The sequence below is a fragment of the Desmodus rotundus genome, unplaced genomic scaffold, assembly GCF_022682495.2.
Source record: "Desmodus rotundus isolate HL8 unplaced genomic scaffold, HLdesRot8A.1 manual_scaffold_217, whole genome shotgun sequence".
Classification (NCBI taxonomy): domain Eukaryota; kingdom Metazoa; phylum Chordata; class Mammalia; order Chiroptera; family Phyllostomidae; genus Desmodus; species Desmodus rotundus.
In genome coordinates, this window is record NW_026527277.1 from 72,756 (window position 1) to 95,028 (window position 22,273).

Here is a 22,273-nt window from a genome sequence, read left to right on the forward strand (position 1 = left end):
CTGGCAACTTTGACATACTGGGTGGATGCTCTAACCAATTGAACTACCCAGCCAGGACAGCCTCCATAAATATCTTGTGTGTCTTTAAGAATACATACAAGTACTTAATGTCACTATTTGTAAAAGGAATTTTTCAAGTTGTACGTTCCATTTATTGATGGTGCTATGTCACCTCAGTGTGTTTACATTTATAACACTCTGCTTAATCTTGCTTGGGATTTATTGGGCATCTTAAATTCTAGGTTTGTTGACTTTCTTTAGCTCTGGGACATTTTTCAACGACTATCTCTAAAATATTGCCTCTTTCCCAGTCAAGATGGAGGCATAGGTAGACATGCTTCGCATCCTTGTACAATCTTAAGAAGGACCACAGCTAACCCTCAAAAAAAACCCCAAAAAACCAACACCCAGAACTGCCAGAAAACTGAACTGTATGGAAGTCCAACAACCAAGGATTTAGAGAAGCCAGATTCATCCAGATGGGTAGGAAGGGCAGACATAGTGAGCCAGAGTGTAGAGGATGTGATGTGGCGGTGCAGTGGCATCTGGAACACACGGTTCTACATTCATATGTGGTTGAATATAAATCGGAAGGGATACCTTGGGAGCAAGTGAACCCAGCCCCAGACCAGACTGCACAGCCCAGGGTTCTAGTGCCAGGGAAATAAAGCCTCATAATTCCTGGCTGTAAAAATCAGTGGGGGGTGGGGCAGCAGCAGAAACTGCCAGTCTCTCAGGAGAGACAATTTAAAGGGTCTGCACGGTCCTAGAACACAGTAAACCCAGCCACTCTGGGAACTTACCACTGGGGCAACAGCCAGAAGGGCACCAGTTACATATGGGAAAGGGGTGAAATGAGTGGAAATGGGGTGAGTGCTGAGCAAGCCTCCAGCAGCCAGGCAGCAGCACTGTCCCCTCTTACCCTTCCCTCACATACACAGCCACAAAAAGGTGAAGTGGATTGCCCTTTCCTGGCAAATACCTAAGGCTCCACCCCATACAACTTAACAGGTGAGCTAAGACAGGGAGTCAAAGCAGCTTTAACTAATACATAGAAACAAACACAAGGGGGCTGCCAAATCAAGCAGACAAAGAAATATGGCCCAAATGAAAGAACAGAACAAACCCCAGAGAAAGAACTAAGCAAAACGGAGATAGCCAACCTATCAGATGCAGAGTTCAAAACACTGGTGATAAGGATGCTCAGAGAGCTCATTGAATGTGGCAAAAACATAAGAATTGAAGGCTACACTAAGTGAAATAAAAGTCCACAGGGAACCAACAGTGAAGGGAAGGAAGCCACGGTTCAAATCAATGATTTGGAACATAAGGTAGAAATAAACAATCAGCCGGCACAGAATGAAAAAACAAGAATAGGCAGAAAATTACTTACGAAGGAGTTCCCGTAAGACTGTCAGCTGATTTCTTGAAGGAAACTGCAGGCATGAAGGGACTGGCAAGAACTATACAAAGTGGTGAAAAGCGAGGACCTATGACATTTAAAATTACTCTTATCAAGCGAAGCTATCACTTAGAATCAAAAAGGCAGATAAAGTGCTTCCCAGACAAGTAAAGCTAAAGGAGTACATCATCATCAAGCCCTTATTATATGACATGTTAAAGGGACTTAATTAAGAAAAAAGATCAAAACTATGAACATTAAAATGACAACTCACAACTATCAACAACTGAAACTAAAAAACAAAGCAAACAAATAAAATAGGAACAGTCATAGAAATGGAGATCATTTGGAGGGTTATCAATGGGGAAGGAGAAGGGGAAGAATGGGGGAAAAGGTACAGTGATTAAGAATTATTGGTAGGTGAAAATTAGACAGTAGGATGTTAAGAATAGTATAGGAAGTGGAGAAGCTAAAGAACTTAAATGCATAAACCATGGACATGAACTAATGAGGGGGATTGCTGGAGGGAAAGGGTGTACCAGGCAGAGGAGGGTAAAGGGGGGGAAATTGGGACAATTGTGATAGTATAATCAATAAAATATACTATAAGAAAATATTGCCTCTTCCCCATTCTCTTTACTGTCTTTTTGGAGTCCTAGTTAGATATCTGCTAGAGTTTTTCAGTATTAAGTTCATCTATGTGTGCATTGTCTTTGGTTGATTGATGTTTGAATTGGAGTGCTTATGTTTTTCATTTTGATAATTTGATTCCTTTTAAAGCCCACTTGGCTGTAAGTCTCTTGCTCCATACTCACTTCAGAACTTTTTTTTAATTCTGTTAAACACATTGAATTCTTTTGCTGGTCTTATTCTCCTGTGATTTTTCCTAACACTTGCTCATTTAGATACCTTTTTTACTTGTGGATTTTGTGTGTTATTTTAACTGTGAGTTCTTTGAAACTTCACTAGTGGAAAGTTTTTGAGGCATGGGGGAGAAGGCATGTTCCTCTAAAGAAGGTTATGTTTGTTCCTGGCTGAGTAGCTCAGTCGGTTAGAGCATCATCCCGATATGCCAAGGTTATGGGTTTGAACCCTGATTAGTGCACATAGAAGAATCAACCAACGAATGAATGAATAAGTGGAACAACAGACTGATGTTTCTCTCCCTCCCCCCTTTAAAATGAATAAATTTTTTAAAAATATATTTTATTGGTTATGCTATTACAGTTGTCCCATTTCCCCCCCTTCACTCAACTCCATCCTGCCCACCCCCTTCCTCCCACATTCCCCCCCTATAGTTCATGTCCATGGGTCATACATATAAGTTCTTTGGCTTCTACATTTCCTGTACTATTCTTACTCTCCTCCTGTCTATTTTCTCCCTACCATTTATGCTACTTATTCTCTGTACCTTTCCCCCCTTCTCTCCCCCTCCCACTCTCCTGTTGATAACGCTCCATGTCATCTCCATTTCTGTGGTTCTGTTCCTGTTCTAGTTATTTGCTTAGTTTGCTTTTGTTTTGGTTTTAGGTGTGGTTGTTAATAACTGTGAGTTTGCTGTCATTTTTACAGTTCATATTTTTTATCTTATTTTTCTTAGATAAATCTCTTTAACATTTCATATAATAAGGGCTTGGTGATGATGAACTCCTTTAACTTGACCTTATCTGAGAAGCACTTGATCTGCCCTTCCATTCTAAATGAAAGCTTTGCTGGATAGAGCAATCTTTGATGTAGGTCTTTGCCATTCATGACTTGGAATACTTCTTTTCATCCCCTTCTTGCCTGGAAAGTTTCTTTTGAGAAATGAGCTGACAGTCTTATGGGCACTCCTTTGTAGGTAACTGTCTCCTTTTCTCTTGCTGCTTTTAAAATTCTCTCCTTATCTTTCATCTTAGGTAATGTAATTATGATGTGCCTTGGTGTGTTCCTCCTTGGGTCCAGCTTCTTTGGGACTCTTCAAGCTTCCTGGACTTCCTGGAAGTCTGTTTCCTTTGCCAGATTGGGGAAGTTCTCCTTCATTATTTGTTCAAATAAGTTTTCAATTTCTTGCTCTTCCTCTTCTCCTCCTGGTAACCCAATGATTTGGACGTTGGAATGTTTAAAGTTGTCCCAGAGGTTCCTAAGCCTCTCCTCATTTTTCTGAATTCTTGTTTCTTCATTCTGCTCTGGTTGAATGTTTATTTCTTCCTTCTGGTCCAAACTGTTGATTTGAGTCCAGGCTTCCTTCCTGCCACTGTTGGTTCCGTGTACATTTTCCTTTATTTTACTTAGTATAGCCTTCATTTTTTAATCTAATTTGTGACCAAATTCAACCAATTCTGAGCACCCTGATAACCAGTGTTTTGAACTGTGCATCTGATAGGTTGGCTATCTCTTCATCGCTTAGTTGTATTTTTTCTGGAGCTTTGATCTGTTCTATCATTTGGGCCTTTTTTTTTGTATTGGTGCGCCTGTTATGTAAAGAGGTGGAGCCTTAGGTGTTCACCACGGAGGCGCTGTGATACTCTGTGTGGGGGAGGGTCTGGGAGGGAGCAATGGCGCTTGCTCTGCTCTCTGCCGGTTTTCAGTCACTTCCTCCGCTACCCACAATCAAATTGGGCCCTTCTGTTGCTGCTTCCTGAGTGGGTGGGCTTGTGTCCGTTCTAGGCCCCTGTGGGACTCTCCAGTGAACTCCCTGTGAGACTGGGAGTTTCTCCTGCTGCTCCCTCAACCCCCACAGGTGTTTTCAATCAGTGGTTTGAGGCTTTATTCCCCCCCCCCCCCAGCACTGGAGCCCTGGGTTGTGCGGTCAGTCACCTGGTCCGCCAGCCACCACCTCTCTGCGAGTCCTCTCTGCCCTGCTGTCCGTCTCCTCCCCTCCTACCGGTCTGGATGAATGTGTTTTCTTTATTTCCTTGGTTGTTGGACTTCCATACAGTTTGATTTTCTGTCAGTTCTGGTTGTTTTTGTTTTTAAATTGTTGTTGTCCTTTTGGTTGTGCGAGGAGGCACAGTGTGTCTACCTACACCTCTGTCTTGGCCGGAAGTCCAATTTTTTTAAAAAGAGGGGAATGTTTGCTTCCATCAATACTCTGAGCTTGCACTGCCAGTTGACACTTTCTGTTCTCAGCATGGGTTTTTTAAATTGTTTTTGCTTACATAAGTAATCTAAAATCCACTTGAAAGGCTGACTTGTGGTTATGAATTTACAGAGGTGATATTTTCTATATGGCTGTCCTTTTAAGTTAGATTTATTTTTGGTTTACCATTATGCTCATAGGCATTTGGGTTCCAGATTTATTTTGGAGGGTATCTGATTAGACAAACATCTTCACCTGAATCTAAGCTTTGTTTCATGTGTCCTGCACTACCTTCAAGAACAGAATTGCATGGCCGCCAGGTTTGACACCTGCCACACAGGTGAAAACAGATGGAGCACTTGGCTCTCTCACTGGACTTCAAGCTTTCATTTAATGTCATTCCTGAAGGATTTCTATATTCTCAGGTCAAATATAGCTTTTAAAACGGGGGTGTTAGAGTTGTTCAGGGTATCATGTGTACCCTGTAGCCATAAATGGATGCCTTTCATAATTATCCTGACTTTGTACGCTGTCTTAACTATGTAGTAAAGTGTTTCTTCCTTTGTTCTTTTTATTACTATTACCATTTTTAGAGGGGAAAGGAGGGAGAAAGAAAGGGAGAGAAACATCAATGTGTGCTTGCCTCTTGTGTGCCCCCTACTGGGGAACCTGGCCTGCAACCCAGGCATGTGCCCTGACTGAGAATCAAACCAGCAACTCTTTGGTTTGCAGGCCGGCACTCAATCCACTGGTCCATACCAGACAGGGCTTCCTTTGTTCTTTTTTAAATTTTTTTCAACTTTTCCTAAAACTTACAGGAATTTTTGTTGGGCTTGCTTTGAATTTATTAACATTTGGATAGCTTGAAATATTCAAAGTAATCTTTCCAGGAACATGGTGTATATCTAGTTGTCCTTTGATAGAATTTTACATCCCTCTCTTCCGTGAACGTTTAGTGTGATATTAGAATGGTATCTTGTTCTATTGTGTTTTCTAATTGACTTTTGCTGATGGGGAAAAACTTGGGGTTTGTTTTTTTTTATGTTGCTCTTGTTTCTGAAAACTTTATTGAATGATCTTAGTTAATCTTAACAACTTTTTGCTTCCTTTGGGTTTTCTAGGTAAATGCAAATAAAGATAACTGGGTACTTCCAGTTCTTAAACCTATCAAATCATTGTCTTAATGAATTAACCAGCACCTGTAGTAATATTTTGCACAGTAATGGTGACAGAGTGGTTTTTTGTTTGTTTGTTCAAGAAACCTCTTAACTTTCCATTTCTTTATGTTTTGGTTATAATAATCTTTTACTGTCTCCATCTTTTATAGTGTTTGTTCTGTCTAATATAGATACTCAATAAATGTTTGCTGGAACAAATAAATGAGATACTGTTTTTCTGAAGATTAAAGCCTAAAAGGAACTAGCTTTAGTTACTTCTTCTGAGGAGATTGAGTTTTAATATTTGTGAATAACTAGGAAGGAATTGGTAAAACGAGCAGAGCAACATGCTTAGGTTGGGATGGAGGGGAGCAAAGATAATGTTTAAGGCAGAGTGTAGGGAGGAAAGTTTGTTGTTTTACGTAAATAATTAAAACTCATCCTGTATAATTTCTTACTATTCAGTTGGCATAATTCTCTTGGCTCCCTGGAAACTTGAGAAGAATGAATAAAAGTGGTATTTGTGACTACCTCACTCCTAAAAAGTCCAAATTGCTTTTTTCTGTTTACTCTCTCTACTATTCTAAGTCTGCCTTCATTTTTTCCCCTAGATAACTGAGGAGATGATGGATCAGGCAAACGATAAAAAAGTGGCTGCCATTGATGCCCTAAATGATGGTGAGTGATTTTTACTCTTTGCTACATTTCTGTGAGATTCTGGATATTCTCTTCTCTACTGTAGTAACTGTTAAAATAGTGGGAAAGGGGAAGAGAACTTAAATTTATTGAATGTTTTATACTGGAGAAGTAAATATCTTACTTTCCATCCAACCCTTCCCCATTTATAAAGAGGCTAGAGTCACTCAGGTATCAATTACCTTACCTTGGGACACAGACATATTCTGATGTGACTCTACTTTCCTTGAATCTTTCTCCAGTGAGAAGAGTCTTTACAAATGTAGAAAGTGGGGGGTGGGGAGAGGAGGAAGAGGCCAAAGCAGTGCAGGGGATAAATGGGGCCAGAAAGAGACTTGACTTTGGCCAGTGGGTGCAGGATGCACTCACTATTCAGATGTTTTGTTGAGTTGTACAGTTGAAACCTGTATGTCACCACAATAAGCTCAAATGAATGAATGAGTGTGTGTGTGTGTGTGTGTCATTGATTCAGTTTGGGGACATTATTATTTACCTTTTAAAAAAATCCTCTCTTACTCTGATCATCTCTTAATATTCCAGGAAGCCTCTTTTTCTTTAGAGAATAAAAATCACATGCAGTGCTCTCTGGTGTGGCTCATTTGGTTGGAGCTGAGGTTGTGGATTTAGTCCCCAGTTGGGGCATGTGTGAGAGACAACCAATCAATGTTTTTCTCTCTGTCTCTCCTTCCCCCAGGCCCGCCGCACCCTTCCTCTCTCTGAAATCAATAAACATTTTTTAAAATTTAAAACCTTTTTCTTTTTTGAAGATTTTATTTATTTACCTCTAGAGAGAAGGAAAGGGAGAGAAATGTCAGTATGTGGTTGGCTCTCGTGCACCCCTCACCGGGGCGCCTGGTCCCCAGGCATGTGCCCTGATTGGGAATCGAACCAGCAACCCTTTGGTTTGCAGGCTGGTACTCAATCCACTGAGCCGTACCAGCCAGAGCTGGTTTTCTTGAATTTTTATACCATTTCTGTGAATTCAGATAATAAATTTTTTTTCATAAGCCCTGTGAATTAAGTAGGAATATTTTTTTCATTTAATTTTATCCTTATAACTTAATTGGATAAAAGAAAATAAAATTAATGGAATAAAATTGATTTATTCTTTAAGTTTTTCCATTTACTTTTTATTAATTAAAGTTAATGTGAGTCCTAAGAGTATAACGTTGTCTCTGTCTTGAGTGATTTACGGTAGAGCCTTGATAAAGATTTGCTTTGAAGAACCAGTTTTGTATATTAATTTAGAGACTAGTCTTTTTTTTCTGGTCTGAATAAAAAATGTGAAAGACTAATTGGACAAAAGATCAACAATTTTTCTTAACATTTTTATTCTCTGGCTATTTCTCAGTAACGTTTGTTTCACTTCAGGTGAACTACAGAAAGCCATTGACTTGTTCACAGATGCCATCAAGCTGAATCCTCGCTTGGCCATTCTCTATGCCAAGAGAGCCAGGTGAGAACTCTAAGCAAAATAGAATCCCCTAGTGAACAATTTATGATTATTTATTTAATAGATTGTTTCTGTAGCAGTCCCAAAGATACTGTTTTAAATGAATGCTTTTTAATATCGCACTTATTTTTTAGTGTCTTCATCAAATTACAGAAGCCAAATGCTGCCATCCGAGATTGTGACAGAGCTATTGAAATAAACCCTGATTCAGCTCAGCCTTATAAATGGCGAGGGAAAGCACACAGGTAAATAATGGAATTTATTTATTTTTAGAACTCTTTATTTAAATCTGATGTTTTTAATATGCTTTCTAAAATAACCCAAAATTGCCTAAGGATTTAATTTTAAAGTAATAATTATGAGGGGCACCCCAAAAAACTGGAATTATCTTCTGGAGGATGGACCCCTCGTAATACAGACTTCCCCCACTAGGTGAGTGTTCTAGGAACTCATCTGTAGCAGTGTACCAGCTGGCATTGTTGTGAGAGGCTGCATTCGGCTTCCGTGAATTGTTTTTGAAGACTCTTTCACCGTGTTTGCCCATTTCATAATGGGTGCTTTACGAGTGCACCTGCCCACACCACGCTGAATGTTCATCAGGTTTTGCCCGAAAACAGCATGATCCCTGTGCCCCACCCTCCCTATTCACCTGATCTCGCCCTGAGTGACCTCTTTTTTGTTGTCCTGTATATAAAAAGTCCTGAAAGGGAAACATTTGGCCAGTGTGGAAGAGGTAAAACAAAAAATTGCAAAAGCACTAAAAGGCATCAAAATTGATGAGTTCAAAAACTGTTTTGAGCAGTGGAAAAAAAGTCTTGATAGGTGTATCCCATCAAAGAGAGAACTTTGCAAGTGACTGAAGTTTAAACGTGTAATAATATACAATTTTTTATAAATTAATTCCCTTTGGGGGGAAGGTCCCCCTTTGTATATGTATCCAATATGAAAAATTGAGAAAATATCATAAGGAACAAATAAAATAAAAATTCTTCACTTCTTTTATTCAAAGAAAACCACTGTTAACAGTTTTTGAACATATAGAGCCAAATTTAAGGTAAGGATTTTTCTCCAAATTATCTTCAAAAAAGGAGAGTGGCTGTTGTCGGCCAAACTCAAAAACAGTCAAGACTTTCTAGAACTAAATAACAAAGATTTATTCAAGGGTTTTAGGGGGTTTGCAAACCAGAAACACTACGAAGCAATACTTAAAGGTGAGGTTCTTAACAGTAAAAAATATATTCTTAAGAATCAGTTCTGCATTCATAGCCTGCGGATTGGCCCAAGATAGGGTAACCATCAGATGTCCTGTTGTCTAGACAATGAAACATTTTCTTTTTGAGGTCATTCTGAAGGTTTGATGTATGTCCAGGGGTTGATGTGCAATGCATTGGTGTACATCCAAGTATTGACACGAGACTGGAAAGTTCAAAAGTTTTAAGTTCCTGGAGTCAAGAATAATCATCTGCTTATGCCTCAGCCTACTTAAGAAGCTTGACCACAGTGACTATTTCTTTTTTTTCCTTTTTTTAAATTAAAATTTAAAAAAATTCTACTTATTTTTAGTGAGGGGAAGGGAGGGAGAAAGAGAGGGAGAGAAACATCAGCATGTGGTTGCTTCTGGCATGCCCCCACCGGGGACCTGGCCCACAACCCAGGCATGTGCCATGACTGGGAATCAAACTGGCAACCCTGTGGTTCGCAGGCCGGCACTCAGTCCACCACACTAGCCAGTGCCACAGTGATTATTTCTTCACTCTGTTTCTCACCTTGTATCAGTGTCCTTACAAATTTTCTTATTTTCAGACTTCTCTTTGCAGGTTAACATTAACAATCGATAAATTATAGAAGGCGTTTGCTAGTCTCCAACTACCTCAGTCCATGCTAAGTCACCTGAAAAATCAGAAAAGGGGGCAAATAAAAAGTGAATTTAACCCAGATTAGTAATTATTCCTGGAAGCAAAACAGTGTTATACAAATAGGTATTCTCTGGGTTGGGGATAAAATGTTTGATGATACTGACAATCTTACGTGGAATGAAAAAGTGCTGTACTTCAAGTGTGGGTGAAGATGAAGATGGATATGCTGTACTAAGGTGACTCAAAAAGCAGCTCTAGTGATTATTAAGATACATATCAAAGATACAAGTAAAAGATCGGAATACAGTTTATTAATGTCCTGTCAGTACAGGACAGCTCATGCATTGCCATTGATCCTCTTGAGACCCCAGTAGTATTTGAGCATTTCCTTGCCTTCTGATAGAACATAGAATGAGCTCACCTTGTAATTTGCTTGTCCCAGATTTGGAATAAGTCATTTCTCCAAGAAACCATAGTTTATTTTAGCAGGGATTATATTTATACTAGCAAAAGTTTGGCGACTAAATGTGCTCATTGCCTCTAGGATAGCCTTATTCTGTCATTTCAATGGACAGAGTCAGAAAAAAGCATTTTTAAGTAATGATTTTTGGGAGAAAAGTTATGGATTTTTCAGTTTATACTTTTTTTTAGTTTATACTTTCTTTTTAAAGTTCAACATTGAGTATATTTTGTATTTTTGACACTATTATCCTGAAGTCAAATCTTCATTGTTAATATATTTACCTATTTGTGTTATCCTACCTTATACATAAAATTGTTTTGAAATCATACCTTGGAGATATATAATCTCTAAGTAAGGTTTAAAGTGTTTTTGTTGCAGTTTTTATCTATAGCCCACTGAAAGATACGCTGTGGGATATAGTCTCCCACTGTGGTTTATGTTGTCGATGTGATGAGCCTCTTCTCTGTTTTCATTTGGGTTTAGGGTTTGCTTTATTTCCATCCTTTCTAGTTCAATTTTCATCTTTATGTATGTAAAGCATTTTCATGTTTTTTTAGAGTCAAAACTGACTTTGAGTTCACAGGTATAACCAGAGAAGTCTGATTTCCATTGCTATCCCCCTACTTTATTCTTAGCTATCCCCACCAACCTTTAGTTTCCGATTTATCCTTTCCCTCCTTTTTCAATAAAAAGTGTGCACATGTATTGTTTTCTACCCTACATAGAAGGTAGGTAGCATGTTAAACATACATCATGTCAGTTCTGTTTTTGATTAACTGAAAGTTGTGACTCTACATAATTTTTTAAAGTTTCATAATCTGAATTAAGAAACCAGTATTTTTAACTTTTAAGCATTTTTTAGTAGAAAGAGCAGGTTTGAGGTTAATCATAAAGGAAATTTAAACTCTTTCATGTTTTTGTAAGGTGAAAAATAGTAATTAAATTGGTAAATTGGAGCCCCGACTGGTGTAGCTCAGTGGATTGAGCGCTGGCCTGCAAACTGAAAGGCTGCTGGTTCAATTCCCAGTTAGGGCACATGCCTGGGTTTGGGGCCAGGTCCCTAGTTGGGGGTGCGAGAGGCAACCGATGTTTCTCTCCTCTTTCTCCCTCCATTCCCCTTTTTCTAAAAGTAAATAAAAATCTCTAAAAAAACAAAATAGGTGGATTTTATGGCATGTGAAATGTATTTCAAAAAGCTGTTTTTTTAAAAAATGGTTCATGAAAATTTATAGTTCTGTATTTAACTTAAACAACTTCTGAAACAATCCTTTTTTATAATAAGAAAGACACCATGCTACATAAGTGAATATGGACAAAAGACTCCTAAAATGAGTTTAAATCTGTTTCAGACTTCTGGGCCATTGGGAAGAAGCAGCCCATGATCTTGCCCTTGCATGTAAATTGGATTATGATGAAGATGCTAGTGCAATGCTGAAAGAAGTTCAACCAAGGGTATGTTAAAGTAGAGAAAGGGAAAGTCATTAGTGTAATGCCACCTGGCTTTAGTACTTACCTGCAAAACAGATGCAAAGAAACAAACACTTGGAAGTTATCAGTAAGCACTGAAGTTTGTGCTCAGCTCAGGAAATTTCATTAGGTTTTCATGCTTTCTTTTTATATGCTGTATTATAGTGAGCTCTATTACTTTATTTGCAAGCCTAAAATAGAATTTTAACCAAAAAGAAATGAAGTGGGGGCAAATAGAAAATTTGTAAAATGTGAGCCAAGATTGAGTTTAGTCTGTCCTTACTTATACGTGTATATAGCCATGGTACCGAACATAAGGACCCTATGGTAGTTAACAAGTTACAGCCTTTCAAAAATGATAATAATGAATTCAAAAGCTAGAGTACTCTGTTTTAAGATAATTTCTGTCTGAAATTGTCAGTTAATGTTAATACATTTACATGGTAAATCCTTCAGCTTTGTGGGGAGTTGTACTACCAAGAATTTATTTATGAAGTTTTTAAGGTAATGCAAATTTTATTTTATTTAAATTGGCTATTACTTTTAGAGACTGCTTTATTTCTCTTTCCTTATAACAGGGCTAACTCAGTAAGGTTATTGTGTGAGAATTCTAGAAAATGAGGTTCTTAAAAAAATCATAAATAAGCTAATGTAAAGGCTAAATATGAATCATATTTACTTTATTCTCTAAGTAAATAATAGATTCCACATATTTGTCATGGGTGATGTCCTAGTGCCTGCTACATATATTTTCTCTCTTAATCCTTACAGCATTTCTGTAGACGCACATGTTTCTCCTCCCACACCCCTCATTTTCTGCATGAGGAAAGTTAAATATGGTTAGACTGGCAAATAACTGGTACATGTGTTCCCACATTCTGCCATCCCATGGCAGGTATCAGACAAGAATTGTGCAATTTGAAACTTAATTGTCTTCCTTGCCCCCGTTAATTGTTTGAAATTGATAACACGTCTGACTTCAAATCCTAGCCTCATTCCTCTCACAGTGGACTTGTTAGAGCTTGAGTTACATCGGGTCTTTTTCTATCAAATAAATCTGTCATTATTCAGAACTATGTCTTAAACACCTCTTCACAAAGAAAAGTAATTCTTTAACAGAACTGTAGATGTGTGTTGGCTTTATTCAATTCAGAACGTTTTTCTATGGCTCTTTCTTCCTAGGCCCAGAAAATTGCAGAACATCGGAGAAAGTATGAGCGGAAACGTGAAGAGCGAGAGATCAAAGAAAGAATGGAAAGGGTTAAGAAGGCTCGGGAAGAACATGAGAGGGCCCAGAGGGTAAAGTTTCTATAGTTAAGCCATTAATAGGAAAAATACAGTAGATCAGAGCTTTTTAGGATATTATTCTAATTCCAGGTTCTTATTTAACGCTGCCTCCAGTTTTGTAGGATAATTGATTCTAAGTAATAGTTTCCTGGGCAGAGTAATCTTGGTTGTATGTCCTTGCTTTTGATCCCTTTGTATTGTTCTTGCCAGTCCCGTATTTCTTTTGAGAAATCAGCTGATAGTCTTTTATGGGAACTCCTTTGTATGTAACTCTTTCTCTTGCTGCCTTTAAGATTCTCTTTTTGTCTTTAAACTTTGGCGATTTAATTATGATGTGTCTTGGTGTGGACCTCTTTGGATCCAACTTGTTTGGGACTCTCTGTTTCCATGTCTGTTTCCTTTCCCAAATTAGGGAAGTTTTCTTCCATTATTTTTTTCAAGTAACTTTTCAGTTTCTTGCTTTTCCTCTTCTCCTTGGCACCAGTATGATTCAGATGTTGGCCTTTGTCTTTGTGGAGATGTCCCACAGTCTTCTTAAACTAAACTCTCATTTTTTTGAATTCTTGTTTCTTCATTTTGTTCTGATGGAATGTTTATTTCTTGTATTCCAAATCATTGATTTGAACCCTGGCTTCCTTCCTTGGTTTCCTGTGGATTTTTCTTTTTTCTTGTTTTTAATCTTTTTTTTTTTAGGTTTTATTTATTTATTCTTAGAGAGAGGGAAGGGGAGGGAGAATGAGAGGTAGAGAAACATCAATGTGTGGTTGCCTCTCATGCATGCCCTACTTAGGGCCTGGCTGGCAACCCAGGCATGTGCCCTGACTGCGAATTGAACTGGTGACCCTTTGGTTCGCAGGCCTACACTCAGTCCACTGAGCCATATGGCAGCCAGGGCTAGTGTTCCTTCTTATGGTTGTGCAGTGAGGCAAGGCATGTCTACCTATGCCTCCATCTTGACCAGAAACCTAATCTTTAGATTCTTACATGAGTTTATGTCTCACCAATTTATAATATTGTTTTATCCTAAAGTCAGGGATTTTTCCCTGTCAAGTAATAAAAACTTGGCAATAATTATGTTTTCTTCCAGGTGCTTACCCTGATGTGTTAAATTTTGTGATTCTGCCATTCTAGTAGTTTAGTCATAGCTATTTAAAATTGACTCTAGCTATTTATTTAGTTACAAAGTCATATTATAAAAAAATTTAGAAAAAAGAAAAATTATCCATAATTTATATACAATATTGTTGCTGTTCTTAAGGTTTCTCCTAGTTTTTTTCTATATTAGCCTTTTGCATTGATGCTATTAGTTCTCATCTACTCATCTAGTTTTATTTATTGTTGAGTTATGTAAGGAGAGTATGGAAAACAAAAACCTGGAAAACAAAAGTCTTCGTAGTTTTAGTAATCTAACCATGTGCTTTTATTTTGGAATTTAAAACAGTAAGAATTCAGGTTTTGTAAGCATGGACAGATGTATCAGTATTGTAAATTATTTTCCAGGGTTCCCACTCCCTCCACCCAAGTAGAAGTGAAAAATACTACTTGGAATCATTATCATTGAAAATATAATTGGGTATTTTGGGGGTTTGAGATGGGGTGTATCCTTTAGTCCATTATTGCCATTTGAAATTTGTTATTCTTGTAAGTTCTATGTAACTATCTTATTTTAGAATATTTTTTGTGATTTTTGCATGGATAGGGTAGAGGTGGATAGCCGGACTCTTTTTCCTCCCTGTTACATAATTTGTTTCTTCTTTTTCCTGTTCAAGGAAGAAGAAGCCAGACGACAATCAGGAGCTCAGTATGGCTCTTTCCCAGGTATTTTTAAAGAAAAAATGAACCTATTAGTATTGTAAATAACTGGAGAATATCCCGATTTGGGTGCTCTGGTATGTTTATTATATTTAATACCATTAGTCCCTGGGACACTGAAGAATCTTTAGAATACTAGTTTCTAGAAAGTTTCGTTCTAATAAAAATTTTCTGTTAGTAGAAATGGAGTATATTATTTCCCCCACACTTTGAGCAGTATTGTTTTTAAAAATGGCTGACACTTACTGGGGCCCAAGCATTGTACCTTTATTAAAAGATTGTAACAATTGATTATTATGGATTCCAACTATTTCTAAATAGTTATAATGGAATTTTATCCATTGCTATTCATGAGATAGTAGGTAAAAGCATTGTATGTAATTAATTAATAAGCACAAAAAATGTTTTAAGTCCAGTATAAAAATACACACTTTTCCCTTGTAAATGTCAAGTGATCAGAAATTACTAGTGAGGCAAAGCCTTGCATGATATCATAGTCCTATATAATAACAGGGAGAAGAGCAGTTTAAAAGGCATTGCAAATGAATGAATATTTCCTGTATAAGGCCATATGAAATTTATATAAAAAACGAGCAGAGATTTTTTAAAGTTCATAATTCTAATGGGGAATCAGCTGTTTAATAGTAGCCAGCTTTCCCTTAAGAAGTGTTTATAGAGGCAGCTACACACCACTTAGGCTTATATGCCACTGGCTAAAAAAGGTAGCCAATACTCTGAAAGGTCATGGGCAACTAAAAAAAAACATATTGGGGGTGACTTGAAGTTTGAAGAAAAGGCAAGAAAATTTTAGCTCATAGCTTATTACTTCCTGAAATGACTGCTAATGTAGACTAGTTCTAGAGATAATTTTTTGTGATGTAGTTGTTATTACCTAGATTTGACTAGCAGACTGGTTAACTGTTCCTGCATAAGGCCAGTAATTTTTTTAGGGGTAGAAACTAGTTTCTCAGTAAGATCAGCAAGCGAAGCTACAAGTCTTTCTTTTTTTTTTTTAAATTTTTATTGTTATTCAGTTACAGTTGTATGCCTTTTCTCCCCATCCCTCCACCCCACCCGAACCTACCTCCCTTCCCCACCTCCACCCTCCCCCTTGATTTTGTCCATGTGTCCTTTATAGTACTTATTGTAATCCCCTCTTTCCACTGTCCCCACCCCACTCCCCCCTGGCTATTGTTAGATTGTTCTTAACTTCAGTGTCTCTGGTTATATTTTGTTTGCTTTTTTCTTCTATTGCTTATGTTCCAGTTAAAGGTGAGATCATATGGTATTTGTCCCTCACCGCCTGGCTTATTTCACTTAGCATAATGGCGAAGCTACAAGTCTTTAGACCCCTTATAAGATCTCTTTAATTGTTTGTTATTTATGGGTATGTTTAAATTATTGAGGCAGGTGCTAATGACTATGTAATCCATGTTTTTGCTTTTTGATGACTTTATTACAGTCACCCTTGATGTATAGAATACATTAATGTTACCTGTGTTTCCCTTGAGAATGTCTCTGTATTGGTATAATGGTTATTTTGGGATACTTCCAGTAGATGTAAAGATAATTTTAAAAAATGAGTAGAGAATAATTTGGGCATATAACCTAAAAACATCCTGGGAGAATTAAATCCTTTTTGCTAGAGCATTGTTATAGCAAAGAAGAAACACCAGGAGTGCTTGTTAAAAATGCAGATTTTCAGTTTTACCTTGAGAAATTTTTATTCTGTCTGGTGTGAAGATAAAAGTCCATAGCTTTTTATAACAAGCATTCAGTGTAGTTCTTGAAGGCATAACTGCTCGAGAGAAATACAGATTTTGTTTTTTGTTTTTTGTTTTTTGTTTTTTTGAAAGAACAGCTAAGCTCTTACGAATTTAAATTGAAACAAAAATTACTAAAGATATTTTGTAATTCCAAGGAACTTAGCTTTCTTTTTATTTTAAAGAAAGTTAGTTTTTTTTTTTTTTAATTGTATTGCTAGGGAAAGAAAAGAATCTGGAGGTAGCAAAGTCTGATTTACAGCCTTATTTTTAAGATGTAATTTGAAGGTTAAAAATTGTATCTTGTTACATCCAGTTAGAATGTTCAGACCTCTTTGCGTTTAGTAGCATCCTTTTTTGTTATGCATGTCTGTATTATTTTAAGCAGTAGTGTCAACATAAGGAATGTCCAATCCTGTAGAGAATTTTTTGAGTTTATTTGAGCCAAAACTAATGATAGTTGCTGGGAAACAAGATCTCAAATACTCCAGATAATGACAGTTTTGCAGTTTCTTTTATGCATTTTAAATTAGGGAGGGAACATAAAGAACATCACAGGAAGTCGGGAGGAAGCAAGGTGGGGATTGGATTACAGAATTATGTGCTCTCTTGAGGGTGGTTACTACTTATGTCAAAGATGTGTTAACCTAGATTGACCAAAACAGTGGACAGGACTGGCTTAAGGCAAAGATAAACCTTTTACTAAAGAAGTTATATGCCTTATATGCCTCAGGCCTAACTACCCATTATGACCTGCCTTGTTAAGTACTCACCATTGGATCACCCTTTGAAGTTACTTTTATAAAACCCCTTTTACGTCCACAGTATAAAATGGTGTACTATTAGATTACTTGAGAATTTGGTTGGTATCTGTACAGTTCTTCCATTTATTTTTTGTAGGTGGCTTTCCTGGGGGAATGCCTGGTAATTTTCCTGGAGGAATGCCTGGAATGGCAGGAATGCCTGGGCTCAATGAAATTCTCAGTGATCCAGAGGTTCTTGCAGCCATGCAGGTAAGACAGAAAAACATTGTGGAACTTTATATCACTAAGGTGTTTCTTTCATAATTCTGTGTGGACACAAAGGTTACTCTGTTATCCAAATTTTATTGATCTGAATTACCAAATAATTAACTATGCACTTTTGACATTCATTTTCTTTCAGAATGGGTAGCTTAAGGTTTTTTTTTTTTTGTCCTCACCTGAGGACACACTTAACTGATTTTAGAGAGGAGAGAGAAAGGGAAAGAAACATCTGTGTAAGATAGAAACATCCATAGGTTGCTTCTCATAAGCTCCTTGACTGCAACCTAGGCATGTGCTCTTAACAGAAATCATACCCGTGACCTTTCGTTTACAGAACAAAGCTCCAAACAACTGACCAGGGCCACACCGTCCAGGAGAGTAACTTAAGTTGCTAAAAATTGGTTCATAAGCCCTGGCTGGTGTAGCTCAGTGGATTGAGCGTGGCATGCGAACCAAAGGGTTGCTGGTTGGATTCCCAGTCAGGGTTCATGCCTGGGTTGCAGGCCAGGTCCCCAGTGGGGGCCGTGTGAGAGTCACCCACACATGGATATTTCTCTCCCTCTTTTCCCCTCTCTCTAAAAATAAATAAAACCTTTTTTAAAAATTAAAAAAAAATAAAAGTTGGTTTATTGGAAATTGTTTATAATAGGTGGTGATTATATTCAGTTGTGTTTTTCTTTTTCTTTTTTTAAGATTTTATTTATTTTCAGAGAGGGTGGAAGGAAGGGAGAAAGACTAGGAGAGAAACATTAACATGTGAGAGAAATCTAGGGACCTGGCCTGCAACACAGGCATGTATCCCAACTGGGAATTGAACCGGCGACCTTTGGTTTGCAGTCCAGCGCTTAATCCACTGAGCCACACCAGCCAGGGCACCAGTTGTGTTTTTCTTTGAATCAAAATTATATATGCCTTTTTTTCCATTAGATAAAGTGATAAAATTGAGTTTGACTTTGAAGTGCACATTAATAATATTTATACTTAAAGGACTTGTCCAAACCCCAAATAACTTAGCCCTGACAAAATTATAGGATTTAAGATAACAAACTTGTTGACCCATAGAATTTTTAAATACTTTTAAAAAAACAAAAACCCACACCTTTCTTTGCAGGATCCAGAAGTTATGGTGGCCTTCCAGGATGTGGCTCAGAACCCGGCAAATATGTCAAAATATCAGAGCAACCCAAAGGTTATGAATCTAATCAGTAAATTGTCAGCCAAATTTGGAGGTCAAGCGTAATGCCCTTCTGACAAATAAAGCCCTTGCTGAAGGAAAAGCAACTTGGATCACCCAATGGATGTCGCAATAATACAAACCAGTGTACCTCTGACCTTCTCGTGAAGAAAGCTGGGGTGCGTTGAAGAGAATCCCTACCCCTCTGCCCCACATGCAGCTGTAATGTGACAGTGGTTTGCCATTATGGTATTCTTTCAGATAATGTTTTCCTACTAGGAATTATAAAGTTTAAACACTTTTAAATGTTAAAAAATATTGAAAAACAAAAGGGTATATTAAACCCTACATTTTTCTTTACTAATCATTTTGGTGTTTTCCTTTGAATTAATTGGGCAAAAGATACTTCAGTATGGAAAGTTTATTGCCCAGTTTGAGTGAAATAAAGATTTATTGGGAGGCAAATATAACATTTAAATAGTTTGAGTTGAATATTATAGTTACTGAGGCATTTTGATTTCTCTTTTTAAATGCTTTATTTTTTAAAAAAATGATTTATTTCAGTAAAACTACTGGGACCACCAGTATTGCAGTAGGACCTGGGTAGGGACTGGAAGTACTTGGTAGGGCAGCAGCAATCTTACTACATTTTAAATAACACGTATCCTTATGCAGATTCATTTAAATCTTACACTGTGGTGAAGGGATGATTTTTACAATGCTGCCGTAAAGTTGTATTACTTAGCTCTGTTCTTGTCTGATACATATAATAAATAATAAATGTTTCATATTATTTCCACAAAAGGGAAATAAGGAAATACTTTTCATTTTATACTTCTATGTTTAAAATTACCTTTTCTGGTCAGAAAATACCCAACTCTTTGTCAGCTTTCTACTTGTTTTTTCCATCTCCCCCTACCCCCTTACTCTTTGGCCTAAAGATAGTCCTATTTCACTGGCATCATCACTGCTATCATTCACAGTATAATTGTGCAAGCATATTTAATGCTGGGTTTAATTTAATATAGAATGCATATAATGACTATGTAGGGTAATACCCGTAACAGCTGTAGTTTTCTACTTGGCTAAGAGACTTCATATTTAAATATTAGATTTCTACTTCTGGGGAAATTTTACCATATCAAAAGATGTTGAAAGGAGTGATTTCCTTTGATGTTTGGTCATCTATTTGGTAATACCAGTAGAGTTTGTGTTTGGAGAGGGTACAAGGTTTGAATTAATTGAGATACATAGAGGGGAACCTAAGTTTTTGATCGAGCATGAATTATAAAATTGATGAGATCCATGGTGGTGGTTCATTGTAGTGTTGTTGGTATTGTGAAAGACTCATTGTTCTTTTCAGCTGTTAAATACTGCAACCGTATTTCCACCCCTCCTTCCCTCTCCAGGATAAAGAAAATGATAAATTTTCTGTTGTATATTCAATTCCTATGTTAAATAAGACTAAGTCCCGGCACTATACCAGGAATTTCGCGGTTTCTACCTGACAAGCCTATGTACTTGCTTATTTGAAGAATCAGTGCTAGGAGCAGTGGAGTAAATTTTATGGAATACATTTTTGAAATAGCACATATCTGAAGCCATAAGTTGATTTTCAGATTCTGACCCTTTACTGTACACAAGCAGATAGAAATGCATCCGTTATATAAGTGAGAAAAAAGCTGTATGCTAATTGAGCATGATTTTTGAACCTTTAAAAATACTCAGCATATAACCTAGCATTTGAGCTTGCCAGTGTCCTTTTTGTTAATGTGTGTTCTCTCAAAATTTCTAATGTACGCTGTGAATAACTCAAGACCAGTTACTTTTGAATTGCTTATTTGATTTGATTTACTTAACTATACATTACCTAAGTACATTTTAACATTGCAAATACTACCATAAATGGGTAAAAGTAAAATTGGTCTTCTGAAAACGTGTTCTGTGCTTTTAGACTTTTAAGTTCCACAAATGAAAAAATGCTTTCATTTTCATAGAAAGTATCATTTATAAACAAAATGTTCTTTTCTTGTGCTAATAATGCTATAAGAAGGAAAAGTGAAGGAGTTTTTTTCTGCTTAAAAATATATAGTTACTGGATATTTCTAGCTACATTAAAAATAAACTATGGTTTTAAACTGGATATTGACTCCCCCCCCCCTTATTTCCCCCAGCACATGTTCTATTTTTTTTGTCTCTAGCACTCATCTTAAGTGATTGGGCATAGTAGACTTTAGATTAATTATAAAGTACCGTTAACAAGGATCCCCCAGAAGATACATTAGCCTAAGTCAGCGATTTTCAACCTTATTCATTTCACAGCATACACAAACTAATTACTAAAATTATACAACACAAAAAAAATTTACTTTTGCTGATGTGACACAAAAAGGAGCAATTTTTGATTTACAAAAAATAAGAGTAATTAATGACCCTTTTTGCTCCAAATTGACTTTTTTAAAGTCAGGTGTCTAAACTTGCATATAAGGATTTCTGGTACCAAGAATTAATCCATCAGATGCAACCTTATTATGTGACATGGCCAATAAAATGCAACTCTATTACATGACCTATATATTTATGGTTCAAGGCAGGGCATTCACACTGGAAAACTGTTGTGTTGAGTGTTGTCATTTTTTTATTTGACAATCTAGGGGAAAAGCGGTTAGTGCTCCTGAATAAATAGTCACGTGTCATATGTTTTAAAAATTCTTGCGGCACATCAGTTGAAAATTGCTGGCCTAAGTTAAGTAAAACAGTTTTAATTTTTTTTTCAGGGAGGAGTCCAGAGGTAGGCAGTTCCACTGTACTCTGGTAGATTCCATTTCTGGGTCCAAAGATGCTTGTTCTGGTGCATATCTTTTATTCTGAGGAAATGTGAGAGGGCTCCAGGGGAGCAGATGCTGAAATACTGAGGCTAGTATGTGGAGTTAGTGTTTTATTCTCATCCTGTTGGCCAGCTTCTTCCTGGTCTTGAGACCATATTATAATACAGTCCATGGTGGTGTGGTCACATGCCCAACAAAAGAATCATTATATTACCACAGAAAAAAATAAAGATTTGGGGTAACATCTAGCAGTCTGCCACACTGGGAAATACTGACCTAATGGGCTACAGGGAGAAACAACTTCAGAGATTTGATTATAGCTGAAATTAATGCACCCAAGTGGGCACATATATCAAGTAAGTAGTCTTTGTGCCAAATACTTTGTAATCAGTTTTCAAGTATTGACTCAATTTCTGATGACCAGAAGGTAAGTACTCCCTTCTACACGGATGAAGAAATTGAAACACTCAATTGCCCAGGATAACACCCCTGATTTTTTGTGGAGCTAAGATTTTCACCAAGCTTATGGTTTCAAAGTCTTCTTCTTAAATTCTGTGCTCTGCTGCCCCTCTGAGGTTCCTTCTTGCAGAATTGTTCATTACTTTGAGAAATTCAAAACTAAAATGTGTACTTGAATATCAAATCATGGGGTGTGCTGATACGCACATCCAATAGGTGCTTTCCTATTAGGGATGTAGCAATTGAAGTACTTAGTCCACTTGTGGCAGACCCAATAACAGGGACAAGAAAATCAGTTTTAAAAATTACGGTGCAGTAATTTTTTGAAGTTTAATCTGTATCAACGTTAACCAATGTAGTGTACTTAATA

General features: G+C 37.1%; 1 protein-coding gene across 2 annotated transcripts in view; it reads left to right on the forward strand.

The window, feature by feature from the left end:
* ST13 (ST13 Hsp70 interacting protein) overlaps positions 1 to 20,759 on the forward strand; it is a 34,224-nt gene extending 13,465 nt beyond the window's left edge. For both annotated transcript variants that reach the window (XM_024579328.3, XM_024579327.4), the window contains exons 5-12: positions 6,232 to 6,298; positions 7,688 to 7,772; positions 7,904 to 8,014; positions 11,438 to 11,540; positions 12,738 to 12,854; positions 14,612 to 14,660; positions 17,318 to 17,430; positions 18,554 to 20,759. In XM_024579328.3, the coding sequence (XP_024435096.1) occupies positions 6,232 to 6,298; positions 7,688 to 7,772; positions 7,904 to 8,014; positions 11,438 to 11,540; positions 12,738 to 12,854; positions 14,612 to 14,660; positions 17,318 to 17,430; positions 18,554 to 18,682 (774 nt within the window). In that variant the 3' untranslated portion in view covers positions 18,683 to 20,759. The remainder of the gene's footprint in view (positions 1 to 6,231; positions 6,299 to 7,687; positions 7,773 to 7,903; positions 8,015 to 11,437; positions 11,541 to 12,737; positions 12,855 to 14,611; positions 14,661 to 17,317; positions 17,431 to 18,553) is intronic.
* Positions 20,760 to 22,273: the final 1,514 nt, after the last annotated feature.